Source organism: Rhododendron vialii, chromosome 5a, assembly GCF_030253575.1.
Source record: "Rhododendron vialii isolate Sample 1 chromosome 5a, ASM3025357v1".
In the NCBI taxonomy this organism is placed as follows: Eukaryota; Viridiplantae; Streptophyta; class Magnoliopsida; order Ericales; family Ericaceae; genus Rhododendron; species Rhododendron vialii.
This window is the reverse complement of record NC_080561.1, coordinates 7,390,747-7,406,493: the sequence shown is the minus strand read 5'-3', so window position 1 is coordinate 7,406,493 and position 15,747 is coordinate 7,390,747. Positions and strand designations below refer to the sequence as shown.

Below are 15,747 nucleotides of genomic sequence, written 5' to 3'. Positions count from 1 at the left end.
TATGGAGTATAATTTTTCAAACTTCTTTCTACAGTTTTGTTCTATGCGCCAAATTCTATCATTTTGACTATGCCCCTTTTTTTAGCACAGTCGCCTGATTATACCTAAACCCTTGGTCCGATATAACTTAGAGCATGTACATTAGATTAGGCAAAAATTGAGTCAAAATTGCCAATGAACGGTGCACATTTTTCCTTTTAACTACCCACATCTCTTTTAATACTACATCAATACTCCTTCCATCCTTTTTTAAGTGTCCTGCTTCGTAATTTCAACTTATTAAAAAGACATCATTATACCTTTCACATCAATTTTTTCCTCCACTTTCCCTACTTACCCATCTTCATTACACTTTTACTCACTTATTTTTTAAAATGGAATATACTTTTAGGGACAAAATAGATAATTCACCAACTTTTACCCACTAACTTTACAAAATGGACAATTATTAAGGGACAGCTCAAAATAGAATACCGGACTATAAATAAGGGACGGAGGGAGTACTATTTATTTTACCTATTTTCTATTAAAATAATACTTTCTTTTTCTTCTTTTCTTTTCACTATTCTTTTTCTTGTTGCAAGAGAGAAAGAGGCTAGAAGAGAGAGAAAATAATATTAAATATATAAATGATGAATAGTTCTAAGGTAAAATTACCTAAGCACTATTGCAAAATTTATTTTACCTAACCTTAAAAGGGGCTATTGCTAACTTAGTGCAATGCTTATTTTGGATTTTTGCTTAAGTAAAATATCTAAGATGCTATTTTACCTAATCTAGTGTACATGCTCCCGTTCCGCTAAAGTTCTTACTATCTCTGTCCCAAAATAAATGGGGAAAATGATGGCCAATGATGTGTTTTAATAATTAATACCTGCCAATGACATTTTCAGTATTAACAAATGTTCTCAGCTTGTCCTTGATGGGTATTAATTATTAAAATAGGATATTAATTATCAAAATACGTCATGGGTCGTCATTTTCCCAAATAAATGTCCTATTCGCAAAACAAGAACTTAAAAATAATACATTTTCTACACACAAAAAAAAATCAACGTCTTCCATAAATTCAAAGAACTCGTCGATATCCAGTAAACTGTTGAAAAAAATTTGAATTTTTCTTTGAGAATTTATATTAATTTTAAGTTTTCGTTTAACAAACCGGATATTTTTTTTTAATTTTTTAATTTATTTTTGGGATGGAGGGGGTATTTTTTAAGTTCTTATTTTTTGCTATACGAGATATGTTATTTTCTCGCAATGTATCACTTTTAATTCAAAAAATAAGTGTAGCCGGATTTGTATGCAAAAAAAACCAAACTTTCATACTTTTTCCGTCCCGGTTTGGTTGTCTCATTTTTAACTTTTTGAGAGCGTTTGACCTCTCAAAGAATTGTTTATAATTTTCAATTCGTAATGTTTTTAATATGTAATATAGATCTTGTTTAATAGATCTCAAATAGTTTTACTATACAAAATTTTCAAAATCATAAAAAATATTATAAAATATAAGATATAAATATATTTTTGAAAGATACAAATTTCAGACAATTGGACAAATAGATTAAGACGGAAAGAGTAATTCATACGTAGATCTGGGCTTTGACCGTCGCATCCGTTCCCTGCTTTCGGTAAAGTAGCCCGGAAAAACGCAGATGCCAAACCACGCGCCAAGCACGTGGTATGCTTTTATTACTGCAGTTCTTTTTGACAACTGTTATAAACAATCCTTTCCAATTTTTATTATTATTTTACTAAATTCTACTTGGAGCGGCCCATTACTTCAATTGCCATATTTTTTCTTTTCTTTTCTTTTTTTTTGATCCGCCATATTTTTTCTTGTTCGCAAATACAAGAAAAAATCTATATAATAAGGAAGAATGGTTTTAATCTTATCTCTTTATAAATCTTAACTATTGATTTGATCCATAAATCCTATGGCTCTCCATCTCTCTCTCAAACAATATCAATTGCACAATTGCTATTAATCAAATCTCACGTTGCGTCGTGCCTTCAGGCACGGGCAAACCCTTTAAAGAAACAAGCAATGAGTTTAACTCATGGTTCTAGCACAAGTGGTTACAAAAGGTGTTTTCAAAAAATTCGCATTTGTTAGTTTTACGTTAAATTTTTGTGGATTATTCGTTCGTCTCAACGAGAGGAAACAGAAAAATAAAAAAAGTTATGGGCCAAATTTAAATTTTTTTAATAAAAACAAAAATCAACCAAAAAGCTAGATTTTTTAACTTTATCAAAAAGAATTGAGTTGGGATCACAACTTTTTACTTTTTCGATTCTTCTCATCGAAATGAAGCAATAATCTGTAAAAGGTAAACGCGAAACTAACAAATGCAAGAACAAGAACAAGCAACGGTTTCAACTATATGATTTCCAAGCAGATAAAAGTCTGAAAAGAAGCATATGTTTCAGAAAATAGCATTATCGTACCATTCCTACTAAAATATTGAACCGAGATCCTCTCATTGTGATGAAATATGATTTTCATGGTTGTTTATGAGACGCAAGACAAGGCTGACTCTGAATTCTTTTGATGATCAAGCCGTTTATTTTATCGGTTTCAATGTATGTATAATCATCCAGACAAAGGTGATCGAACATCGTTATTCGATTAAGCGAAATATAGTTGCTATCTATAATAATCTGGGTCGATTTTGTTCGTAAAAAAAACAAAGAAGTGTTCCAACTAGATCATGATGAGTCTCTCATTATGCTACGTACAAAACCAAAGGCTCAAATCGTTCAACGAGACCATGATGAGTCTCATTTTTTTTCTCCCCCATGAGGGATCGAATGAGAAATCAGTCATTATTACATGTGAAAGATACATGAGAAAGGTAGGTGTGCCTCTCAGTTAATGTGCCAATAGGAACACATTTCACATGGCACAAGGATGGGTTCAACAGTTAACTCACAAGGGTTGCACTTTGTACCCTCTCTCCGGTGTGGTCCATGTGCAATAATGCAATGTGGATAGTGCCTTGCCTGCTTCCCATGCGAAAGCAAGTGATAATTGGGGAAATCGGACTAGTGCTGTGCAGTGAGGTACGCAGTATCGTACTGCGCACATTCGAGCCGTCGGATCGTGCATCCGACGGCTCGAATCTCATCTCGGCAACCAACGATCGAGAGTCGTTCATTGCAGAGATGAGATCCGAACCGTCAAATGAACGATCCGACTGCTTGGAGGTGCGCAACACGGTGCTGCGCACACGACTGTACAACACCATCCCCCAATTCGATAATTGGGCCTTGTTCTCCTTAACATTTTAGGAGTTTTTTTTTGGTCTAATTTGATTTTTTATTTATTTTTTTGCATCTGTTGATTTTGCACATTATTTTTGTGAATTATTGATTTGTCTCGACAAGAGAAATTGAAAACCTCCAAAAAAAATTACTTTTACCTAAATATTTTTGAAAATGTCCAAGATAAAGTCCCCAAAATCTAGGAGAACTAAAAAAAAAAAAAAAAACTTGAGAGAACGAGGCAGACATTTTTGCAGAAGGGAACTTGAGAGTACCAACCCCATGTATTTAGAAAATTTACTTCAATATTTTCAAGAACTTTAAACCTACAAACAATATCCATTCAAGGTGGCCCCCTCTACCTACAACTTTTTGGATGATTTTGTTTCAATAATTTGGGGTAAATGTATAAAACGTACCCAAAATATTTATCCGGTCTACAAAACAATGACTTAAATAAAATACCATTTTCAAGAAATAATTCAAAATGTTTTTATATAAGGGTCTCAACATTTATGTGAGTGTTTTATGCTTAGGTGTGTAAACATGAGTTTGGTTGTAATTCATGTAACCCGTAGGCATGAGTATGAGCGTGAAATCGTTTTTCAAACACATCTCAAACTACTCCCTCCGTCTTAATTTAATAGTTTTTTTTGGAGTTCGTGTCATTTTTCAATCGATTATATCTTTCAATTTATAATGTTTTACGTGATTTTGAAAATATTGCGTTATAGAATTAATCGAGATTTATTAAATAAGATCCATATTCGATATAAAATTTATTACGAATTCAAATATATAACTCATTTTTTAACTGATTAGAATAGAAATAGAAATAATTAAATCCGGAATGGTAATAAAACGAGAGAAACATGACACTATGGAAAATTAAAAGATGCTGCCAAGCAGAGGTGCTTGGCAGCGGTGCCGAGCGCATCTCGGCCGTCCAAAAGTGTTTTGGATGGCCCGGATGTAAAGGTACCGAACGGATTTAAAAAAAAAAAAAAAGAAAAGGAAAAAGATGTTTCGATTCGGGCCGTTGATTCCGAGATGAACGGCCGGATTGGCCGCTCGGCACCCGCTCGGCAGGGGTGCCGCTCGGCAGGATCCCGGGTCCGGAAAATTACGTGAGTAAGCTTTAATTCAACGGCCTTTCCGCAGTCCCCACGATAGATATGACCACAAAAGAAAAGATTGTCTACGCTTTAATTGATAACTACGACATTTTGATTCCATTTCTCATCAATACAAACTTGGGCAATTATTGGGTACTTCCACAGTACCGACATTTTTTGAAAAATAAAAAAATGTCATCACAAAATATGGATCACTCGCTATCTTTCAACCTCCCAATATAAATGATAATATCCTTACCGGATATAATTTTTTTTACTACATAAATGATTGAGAATACCACATGGGCAAATCCAGGAACACTGAATATAATTTTCACAAACTAGGCCCTAAACTCTTGGAGGACATCAAACGATTTCAGTTGCTCGAGCAGCTCTTGACTTGGCTCGTTAAAGCTCGGCTTTTTTAATAATTGAGTCGAAAATGGGCTCAAGTTTTAAGCTCGTTTACTAAACGAGTCAAGCTCAACACTCAAAAACTCGACTTGGCTCGCTTTATAGGCTTGGCTCATTTAATGAAGCTCGCTCAGTAGATCGTTTACACCAAACTGAGCTCGAATCTTAAGCTCAAACACCATAAAACATCATTAAATAAGTCGAACTCAAACATTATAAAACTTGGCTCGGCTCGTTTATCCCAAACCAAATGGTCACAACTAAACATCACAAATGAAGGCCCCAATAAACCCAAACTAGGAAAAGAAAAAAAAAACGAACAGAACCCAATCTAGGCAAAGCGCACCGTTTCCGTGACCAATCCACCCTTATATTATCCCACCTCTCTCACTCAGCCTCCCACTATCCTCACTCTCACTCCCCTCTCTCTCTCTCACTACAGAACCAGAACCCCCCACTCCTCTCTCTCATGGGGTTTCTCCACCCCCTCTCTCTCCTCCTCTCTCTCTACTCCTCCTTCCTCCTCCTCGCCACCCTCTCCGTCTTCTCCGATCAGAGCCCCAAGAAAACATACATATTCCGCGTGGACAGGTTCGCCAAGCCCTCGATCTTCCCAACCCACTACCACTGGTACACCACCGAGTTCCTCGCCGACCCCTCAGCCCTCCTCCACCAGTACGACACCGTCTTCCACGGCTTCTCCGCCTCCCTGACCCCCTCCCAAGCCTCCGCCGCCCTCCGCCACCCCGCCCTCCTCGTCGCCTTCGACGACCGCCGCCGAACCCTCCACACCACCCGCTCCCCCCAGTTCCTCGGCCTCCGAAACCAGCGCGGCCTCTGGTCGGAATCCGACTACGGCTCCGATGTCATCGTCGGGGTCTTTGACACCGGTATCTGGCCCGAGCGGAGGAGCTTTTCGGATTTGAACCTCGGACCGGTGCCGGCCCGGTGGAAGGGGGTTTGCCAGACCGGAGTTAAATTCACGGCGAGGAATTGTAACAAGAAGATCGTCGGGGCGAGGTTCTTCTCCAAAGGGCATGAGGCGGCGGGGGGGTTCGGCGCCGGTGGAGGGATTAATGAAACCGTGGAGTTTTTGTCGCCGAGGGACGCTGATGGGCACGGGACCCACACGGCCTCGACGGCGGCGGGGCGGTACTCGTTTCAGGTGCCCATTGCAGTGTTCAGTTTTTATTACTCCGTCCCAAATTGTTTGCAATTATTCCGAAATTAACAACCACCGAAAGGCCAAAGTCCAATTTTGCTCCTTTATAGTTTAGAGGTGAAGGAAACACTAAGGCTCTGTTTCGGAATCCAAAATAAATTTTTATTTTTAAAAATAATAATTTTAAATTCAAAAATTATTGATTTATTGAAATCTAAAAATATAAAATATGAATTTTGTGTGAAAAATCTCAATAAAATTTTTTATACAATGTAAAAAAAATTAAAAAATTATTATTTATTTATTTTATTTTTGAATTTGAAAATGTCAAATAAGCTGTTTATTTCTTAAGAAAATTTTTAGAACGGAACCTAAGTTAAACACAAAACCAAGCACAAGGGTATTCGTGGAAATTTAAACACTTTTCAACCCAAAAATCTTTTACTAGTCAATAAAAGGGGAATTCTCGTAATGAGCAACTAAATTGGAACGGGAAGAGTATCAATTTGTGGAATTAATTTTATCTTGAATATTAGCACATTCGTTTCACAGTTTAAACACAACTTTTCCTTCCTCAAAACAGAACGAGAACTGTTTCTTTTAGACATAAAAAATAAAAAAGTACGAGAGTGAGAACTTGTTTGTTCAGTGTAACTTCAAAAAAAGGTACACTGTTGTTCTTTAAACCCGCAAGGTGGGCATGTGAAAACAAATAACTATTCTTCATGAGTTTACATGTTGGAATGCTAGGAGTCCAAAACATTTCAAACCGGGATCTTTACTTAAAGATTCTGAAATTAGTTGAGTTGTTTTCAAGCGGGCCCAAACATCCGATTATAAAAAAAATACTTCCCCGTCTCAAAAAGGACGTTGATGTTTGATAGTACTTGTCAATTTCAATTCTTTATGTTTTTTAATATAAATTCCTAAAAATATGCAAAATAATCTTGTTTGATAGTCCTCAGCTGGATCTCAAAATTTTCGAATATCAAAAATTGACACCCTTTTTTTGGGGACGGAGAGAGTAGTAGTTCATTGAAATAAACATGCAAACAGTTCCTCAACAAGATTATTTTCAAAGGGCATACAGATAATGACTCATAATCTCAAGAGAAACTAAAAAGATACCATTGGATCCTCATTTTTGTTGTGCAATTTTTTCCTCATCTTTAGCTACTGAATTTTTTTTCCCTAAGAAATTGTCTTCAATTGGTGTCCAACTTAATGTTAATTTCGGGTTATGTCACTACAGGCGAGTATGTCTGGTTACGCTCCTGGTATAGCGAAAGGCGTTGCGCCGAAAGCTCGATTGGCGGTGTACAAAGTCTGCTGGAAGAACTCGGGATGTTTCGATTCGGATATTTTAGAGGCATTCGACACCGCCGTGAAAGACGGTGTCAACGTCATTTCGATATCGATTGGGGGCGGGGACGGGATTTCTTCCCCTTACTATCTCGACCCGATTGCGATCGGATCTTACGGCGCCGTTTCGAGAGGTGTTTTCGTTTCCTCGTCTGCTGGGAACGACGGGCCCAATGCTATGTCGGTGACGAATTTGGCGCCGTGGCTCACGACGGTGGGGGCGGGGACGATAGACAGGAATTTCCCCGCCGATGTGGTTCTCGGCAACGGACGGAAGCTCTCCGGCGTATCGTTATATGCCGGAGAGCCCTTGAAAGGGAAAATGTACCCGATTGTGTACCCCGGGAAAACAGGGATACTCTCTGCTTCGTTATGTATGGAGAATTCGTTAGACCCGAATATGGTGAAGGGTAAAATAGTCATTTGCGATCGCGGAAGCAATCCGCGCGTCGCAAAAGGAATGGTGGTGAAGAAAGCCGGTGGGGTCGGGATGATTCTGGCCAACGGCGAATCTAACGGCGAAGGACTAGTCGGCGATGCTCATCTTATCCCCACTTGCGCCGTTGGGTCCGACGAAGGTTTGCTCTCATGCTCACCCTCAAGTTTCTTATATTTATACATATTACCCCAATAATTATGGATTCTTCTATACTATGCATCTAATGATCTGCTTACTTCTAGAATTTTTTTGGTGTTGCCTCTCTCTTTCAAAGTCTAGGAACACAAATTTAGACGCAATAGTGTCCGGAACTGTACAATGCATGTTTGTATGTGTGATTTGGACGGCTTGATTGTGTTCGGACTCCAGCCCGCGGATGGTAATATTTTAGATGATAATATGTCAGGTCCATCGATAGCCGAGAAATTTTTTTTGATATGTATAAAAGTGTTTAACATCCATGAGATATGTATAGATTTTCAATTTTTTTTTGGCATTGTTAGCATATTATCTTACGGGCTAAGGTACTCAGGGTGGGTTCCAGAATTTAAAATAAGTCCTTATTTTTTAAGAAGGCAATTTCAAGCTCAAAAATGAGAGGTTTATTGAAATTTAAAAATATGCACTATGGATCTCGTTTGAAATATCTCGTTGAGATTTTTTATACGATGCAATAAAAAATTGAAAAATTATTTTTCATTTATATTATTTTTAAATTTAAAAATGTAAAATAAGCTGCTTATTTTTTAAGAAAATTTCTGGAACGGAGCCAGTGCCCTCAATTTAAAATCCGTGTTCCTATCAGTGCTCTTTCATATTACAGAACACCGTCAATTCTACAATAATGTTAGCTTTTGTTTGAAATATCGATTCAATTTAAAGTACTTATCTTTTATATCTTTTCTTGACTGTACTTACATTAGCCACCCTAACGTCTAGTTTCTGGTTTTGTTTGAAGGTGACCTAATAAAATCATACGTGTCATCATCTGCCATCGCCACGGCGACTATCAATTTCAAAGGCACTGTAATCGGTATCAAACCGGCTCCGGTGGTGGCTTCGTTTTCTGGAAGAGGGCCAAACGGGTTAAACCCGGAGATTTTAAAACCCGACTTGATTGCTCCGGGTGTGAACATTCTAGCTGCGTGGACCGACGCGGTGGGTCCAACCGGGTTGGATTCGGATACCCGGAAAACAGAATTCAACATCCTTTCGGGCACGTCGATGTCGGCCCCCCACGTGAGTGGGGCCGCCGCGTTGCTTAAATCCTTGCACCCGGATTGGACGCCGGCCGCGATTAAGTCGGCGATGATGACGACAGCAAGTGTTACTGATAATCGGTTTAGTTTGATGAGCGATGAGGCAACGGGGAAAGCATCGACTCCGTATGATTACGGGTCTGGGCATTTGAATCTGGGTCTAGCTATGGATCCGGGTCTTGTTTATGATATCACGAATGATGATTACGTGAGCTTTTTGTGCTCAATTGGGTATGGTCCGAAGACAATTCAGGTGATCACGAGAACTCCGGTGAATTGCGCGATGAAAAGGCCGGTGCCGGAGAATCTGAATTATCCTTCCATTGCTGCCTTATTTTCGACCTCAACATCAGGTAAACTGGGACAGGAGTTTTTTATTTATGCTGTCGTCGTTTTGCTATCAATGGATTTGTTATCGTGTGGAAAAAAATAAATTGTTTTCCATTATGTTGATTTGTCACTTAAGGTTTTTTGTCAAAAAATTTCTCTAGATCTTAAATTTGTGGGCATCTAAAAATCAATCCTACAAATTTTTGTTAATTTCCACCGTCCAAAGATTGAATTTTGTTCCCGTCAATGCAGATAAACCCAGCAGCAAGACATTTATCCGGACAGCAACGAACGTGGGTCCATTAAACTCAGTATACACAGCGCGGGTTGAGTCCCCCAAGGGGGTGACCGTGACGGTGAAACCACCGAAGCTCGTGTTCTCGGAGAAGGTGAGGAAACTGATGTACGCGGTGACGGTAACCGTCGATAGCAAGAATCTGGTGCTGGACGACTCAGGTGCCGTGTATGGGTCGCTCGCATGGTTGGATGGAAAGCATGTGGTTCGGAGCCCCATTGTGGTTACCCAAATAAACCCCTTGTGATCTCTCTCTCTCGATCGAGGATCCGGTAGATGGGTAGTTGTTTGATGAGACTGCAGTGTGCTGGTCCGCAGCACCTTGCATAATAAAAAAAAGAAAAAAAAGAAAACTTTGGTGCATGGAGGGTGTCTGTTTGATCTTGAATTACTTTATGTTTTTTGTTTTTGTTTTGTTTTGTTTTTTTGTTTTTTTAAGGTTATAAGATGTATAAAGCATATAGGCTGACTTTAATTAGTGGCTGTATGTGATTAGTGGTTTGAAAAATATATTAGTCATGGTTGAATGGAAGATGGAAAAGTTACCCATAATTAAGGGCATAGATGACTACTATACCTTTTTTTTGAACGGCAAAAGAAATTTTATAATTTTTGAATTTATAGAGGACTACTATACCTAATCTACTACTGAGAATTGCTGAAATGAAGAATATAGGATAAAGTTTGTGCAAACTTTGGTCAAATTTATAAGCTTTTTTTGCCTTTCACTTTATTTCTTTTTCCTTTTTCTTTTAAATATTCAAACATTTCTCTATGCAATGGAGCTTAATGCTGCTAATAAATATGAGATATAGAAATATATTACAGCATCTCCGATCTAATACTCTATTTTTACACACCACCGTTTCTTCATTCGATGGTGTCAACAAGTAGTTTATTTTTTATTGAAGATGTAATTTTGAAGGAAAGCTAACTCCAATCCGATGGTCGATTTCTTTTATCATTTTCGAAAAAATTAAAATTCAATCCAAACCTCAAATGTTCACCACGCTCTCTCCAAAATTCAAATTAGTATTTCTTAAAATTTTTATTGGAAGTAATCATTATTGATCTTATTTTTTTAAAGGTATTGGCCATTGGGAATATATTTTGAGTGGTGCGAAATTTATGAGAAGTAAATGTACAAATACTCATTTACCAAATAAATTGAGATTTTAAAAATATGAATAGTAGAATGGAGAAGATTCTTCACAACTTTTTGATACTCAATGATCCCGGTTGGTTGGAAATGCCCTTAGTGGGGAGACAAGAAAATCCTCAGTTTTGTAACTTTAGTTTAAAATGGAGAAATTTGCGATTAACGCTATGTTTGCCTTTTATCCCCTTTCTTGAACTTCAATGAATGATGCCTTACAATTTGCACCTCAGAAAGTCTACCATATCGCTCTGTTTCACTGCTCCCCTCATTGCAGCGCTCAATTTCACCGTCTATCTCGGCAATAAATAGTCCGGATTTTAGAATAACTGTTTCAGGGAAAAGCTCTTCCCTGAGAGCGGTGGATACTTGAAGCGGCGAATGAGAACGGTGATGGGGGTAGACTTTTTGTTTGCAGCTAGCATACGCTGGAAGAAGATAATTGATTAAACATGTAACAAATCCGACACACACGCAATAATAAGAGACAGTTGGCATTTAAATGATTGTGATTTACACAAAAGAAACTCCTCTAATGATCATTCTCCTGAAATTTGTCAAAAGGGTTAATTTGTGTTGCTTTGTAATAGTCCGCTACGTTTTACCCCTGGAATCGGTCGAAGGATTAGTTTCTGTTGTGCCTTTTCGTATAATTTGCCGTGTTCACTCACCACTCTTCATCTCCGAGAAAAGGACTCGGGATGGAGAGTTACTGTGCACCAGGACCACCAAATAATTCTGCAAAATTGCCGCAACTGATCACGCCGTAGGACAGTGGGATCTAGCTCTACCGTCATCCTAGGTTGGGCTTGCACATTTGATTGTTTGTAAAAAAAAAGCCAGGTCAATCGGATATATAAATTCTCATGAATCACATGATCATAGAACATTCATCTCCAAAAGATTGGCAACTAGTAATTCAGAAATAAGTTGTTATATTAAGCGTTTTTATGGCAATTGATGCCAGATTTTTTTTAACAAGAACTACATAGCCGACAGGCCTAACAAAATGGTGCTTATAAAATTCCAAAATCCGCTGTGAATTGTAAGACAATGACCTCCTGAAGCCCCAGACGAAATACTAGTACGGCTATTCGTCTGAACAATCTAGCGCTAGGTCACATAATACCTGTGCACGAGAGCGTCTTTGAATCACAACTCAAATAACTAAAATTCGTGAGAGTGAAGATTGACAATGCGAGAGCAGTGCAAGAATAGAACTAGGGATGCCCATTTTATTTGTTGCGGTAGTTATTAACAGACCAATTATTATCTTTCCCCCACTGATTGAGAAGAAGTAGGACCCCAAAGATTCAACGAAAAGTCCAAATCTCTGTCATATAGTCCAAAAATTGAATAAAATGAATGGTGAAGGGTTCCCCAAACTTTACCAAGGAAAAACAATTTTGCCTTTTAAGAAGGCAAATTGGCGGGTGATTGGAGAGATGCTTTCATGGAAACAGACCTTATCGAAACAAAGATGCTACATGCACAACGGTTGTGCAAAACATTAAACACAACTAATTTTTATCCGTCCATTGTTGTAATAAATGGTCAAGATTCGTTCAAACTTTTCCTTGAAAGAGTTAAACTTTTCCTTTGAAGATTTTTTTTTAAATTTAGAATGTCCAAACATACCTGAATGATCAAAATTAGTTACACAACACACACAACGATTGTGTGAGTATCATTTGCGTTATCGAAAAGGAAAAAGGCATTGGGCACCAAATACCTGGAACCCACCATTCTCCCTCGGGAAAATCTCACCGGAATTAGAGACACATGCATGGTCCGGACATTAATGGATGAGAGAGCCACTTTCCCCTCGTGGGGCCAGCTCGATAGAGCCAGCTCAACAGAGATACATTACTCCCTCCGTCCCTTATTTAGAGTTCAGTATTTTATTTTGGACTGTTTCTTAATAAGTGTTCATTTTATAAAGTTCGTGGGTAAAAGTTAGTGCATTGTCTATTTTGTCCCTTGAAGCAGATTCCATTTTGAAAAGTTAGTGAGTAAAAGTGTAATGATGATAAAAGTAGAGAAAAAAGTTGATGTAAAAGGTATAATAATGATGTCTTTTTAATAAGTTGAAGTTACGAAACAAGACATTTAAAAAGGAACGGAGAGAGTAATTTTTATCGGAACGCATTCTTATTACTATCACAAAGTTTTTGTTTTTCAATATATTACATTCGCATATTGAAACTAGGTTTTTCGCCGTCGTGGAAGTACGAAGATTTCGTGCTCGTGGAATCTATTAAAAAGGAGATTTTCCGAAAATATTGCATACAATGCACAATCTCCAATCACTGATCATTTTTGTGACAATTGCCTTATTAACGTCTATTTAGTTTCAATTCGGGCACGAATACCCTCAGGATACCTTTTGTTCAATTTCTACATTCACGTAGCAATTCAAATTACAATAATATCACAAAATAAATATTCAGCCAAACAATTAATTACTACATTTAAAATTAAGTCTATTTCTCAGATTTAGAATTTATAAAACATTTTCACTATTTATCTATTTAACTACTATATTCTTATTCATAGATTTTAGAAACTAATTTTTATTCGAAAGTGCATATTACTAAATTTAGCATTTTCTTAATTTTATTTTTTTAACAAAAAATACAATAAATGTTTAATATTAAATCTTTATAATGAGTAATTTGGTCTAATCAATATTTATTAGGGTTAAATATTAACTAATATATAATCTAAAATAAATCTAATTAACTATACAATGAAATGAATAAAAATAAATTGTATATGAACAAATACTTGTGTTAATCCTCATATTTTTAAATAGATACTTTCTACAAATTTCATTGGTAAACATGTTTTTCTTTTTATAAAAAGTTCCTTCTACGTTTCTTAATGCTATTTACTAATTAAAACCCCCCTTTTGTTTTTATATCATTTATTGATTCAATAAACCTGCACTTGTCCTCTTGCACACAATTCAACCACTTATCTCCGCCAGTGATTCACCATAATCTCACGAATAATCAGCAATCTACGTATAAAAACATTTTCAGGCCTTACCACTGATTTTCTATCACAAACAGGACTAAATATTAATGAAAACAAGACTAACTAATAATTAATTAAATTCTGAAATTAAAAACAGGTTACCATCTTCAACAGGAATTAAGTTTTTGTCCAAACTCCATTAAAATACAAATTGAGTTACGGGTTTCCGGAAAACTACCTCAAATACGACTCTAAGTCCGGGTAAGTGTTGCACGGTGTCTCTAGTTCGCTGTGGTGGTTTCGAAAACTTGAGGCGGTGTCCGGCGGAGCTTTGACGGGGCCCGCGGCGGCCGCGTAGGCATGAAACCCACTGTTTTTTTTTTTTAGACCACCGGGTTGGAAACGGGTGGTGGTGAACGGAGGGGAGGGAGGTGGCTGCCGTGAGAGGTGGTGGTGATGGCAGGAGGTCGGGCCGAGGAGTGGCCGGCCGAGGTGGGGGCTCGGTGGGTCGGGCTCACGGCGGTGGATGGAGAACGTGGCCGGAGGAGGTGGAGGAGGTGACTGGTGGTGCGGGGTGGAAGGAGCCGAAAACACCCCCAGCAGAACCACGGTTTAACGAAAACACCCCGCAGATTGAAAAGACCAAATTACCCATCATCACAAACCTGGCCAACTCCAATCCAGGGGCTTAATTGGAAAAATTGGACAAAAATGGCCAAACCCTTTTAACGTTCTTTTATTAACAGGTTAGATAATTCAAGTCTAATGCGGTTAAAAGTATCCCAATCATTTTATTTTTTAAACTACTTCAACTGTTGGGTGCTTATTTTTTACTCTTATTTATGAAAGAAATTGAGAAATGAGAGCGTAAAATAACCGATTTTTTTTATCTAGTAAACCAAAATTATTATTAGTATAAGTCTACATATGAATAATTATCAATAATATTCAAAATCAGGTATATATGAAATGAAAATTTTAATCTCGGGGAGCCGGAGCCGAGGCTCCTGGGCCCCAACATAGCTGCGCCACTGTGGAGAGCTTAGTCCGATAGGTTGGTTGGTGAGTTTGCTCTCCACACAATTGACCAAAGTTTGATTCTTGAAGTCAGACCGTAAAAAAGTATTTTCTTGTAAATTTCCTAATCCCGACGTGAATGGTCTGTCTTTGACTGGACTGAAAATGAAAATAGTTAAGGTGCACGTAAGCTGACCGAAAATCCTGTCCATTAAAAAAATAGATGAGAGAGGACAATAACATCTCACCTGAAGTTCACACAAATTCGCCCCAGAAAAGACGATAGTGCACACGAATCCCATGTCATGTATTATTCATATTGTTTTGAGGGACCTTATTAAAAAGTAGCTCTTATTGTAAGTGCTTACTTAATTTAATCTTCAAATGTTTTATTCAGAACTTCAAATTCGAATTCTCAAAAATGCTGAATGAAACATTGAAAGATTAGATTAAGCACTTATAATTATCCGTTTAAGCTAATTTTTACTAGGATCCTCCGAAAGTACCTTCAAAATCAATAAATGGACCGGATCGTTTGTATGGGATCCGAAATAGGTCCCACAAAGCCATAGGTGCACAGATGTCCTGTACTACACTATAGTACTTTTGCAAATTACATTTAAAGTATCTTATTCACCTACTTTCCATTAATCAAGATCTTTGTTGGGTTCATTTATAATTTATACTATTAATTAAACAGGATCTTCATTAAAATTCTCTCTCGGAGGACAGTAACCATAGTACACTTTGATTAATTTATTTGTTACGTAATTTTAATCTGGAGATAGATGATTTGTGGGTACAGGGGCTAGAGAGTGGACCCCATGAGAGCAAAACCACTGAAATCAGGTGGGGTTTTGACTAATCACGATCTTACCTAAAAGCAAATCTGATACCCGGAATTTATGTTCGAGAGACAAATTTGTTATTTAATCCCATATATATAAAATGTTTT

At 37.6% G+C, this 15,747-nt stretch overlaps 1 protein-coding gene across 1 annotated transcript; it reads left to right on the top strand.

The window, feature by feature from the left end:
• Positions 1-5,162: 5,162 nt before the first annotated feature.
• Positions 5,163-10,192, top strand: LOC131325074 (subtilisin-like protease SBT1.6). Its single transcript, XM_058357130.1, has 4 exons — positions 5,163-5,958; positions 7,208-7,895; positions 8,715-9,368; positions 9,598-10,192. Exons 1-4 carry the CDS (start codon positions 5,263-5,265, stop codon positions 9,885-9,887), a joined length of 2,328 nt encoding a protein of 775 aa, XP_058213113.1. The 5' UTR covers positions 5,163-5,262; the 3' UTR covers positions 9,888-10,192.
• The last annotated feature ends 5,555 nt before the right edge of the window (positions 10,193-15,747 follow it).

What these genes read in the sequence shown, in the direction of transcription:
- LOC131325074 (XM_058357130.1), top strand. Translation starts at nt 5,263, where the DNA reads ATGGGGTTTCTCCACCCCCTCTCTCTCCTCCTCTCTCTCTACTCCTCC. An exon ending in CGGGGCGGTACTCGTTTCAG is followed by an intron (nt 5,959 to 7,207) that starts GTGCCCATTGCA and finishes ATGTCACTACAG; the next exon opens with GCGAGTATGTCTGGTTACGC. An exon ending in ATTTTCGACCTCAACATCAG is followed by an intron (nt 9,369 to 9,597) that starts GTAAACTGGGAC and finishes CCGTCAATGCAG; the next exon opens with ATAAACCCAGCAGCAAGACA.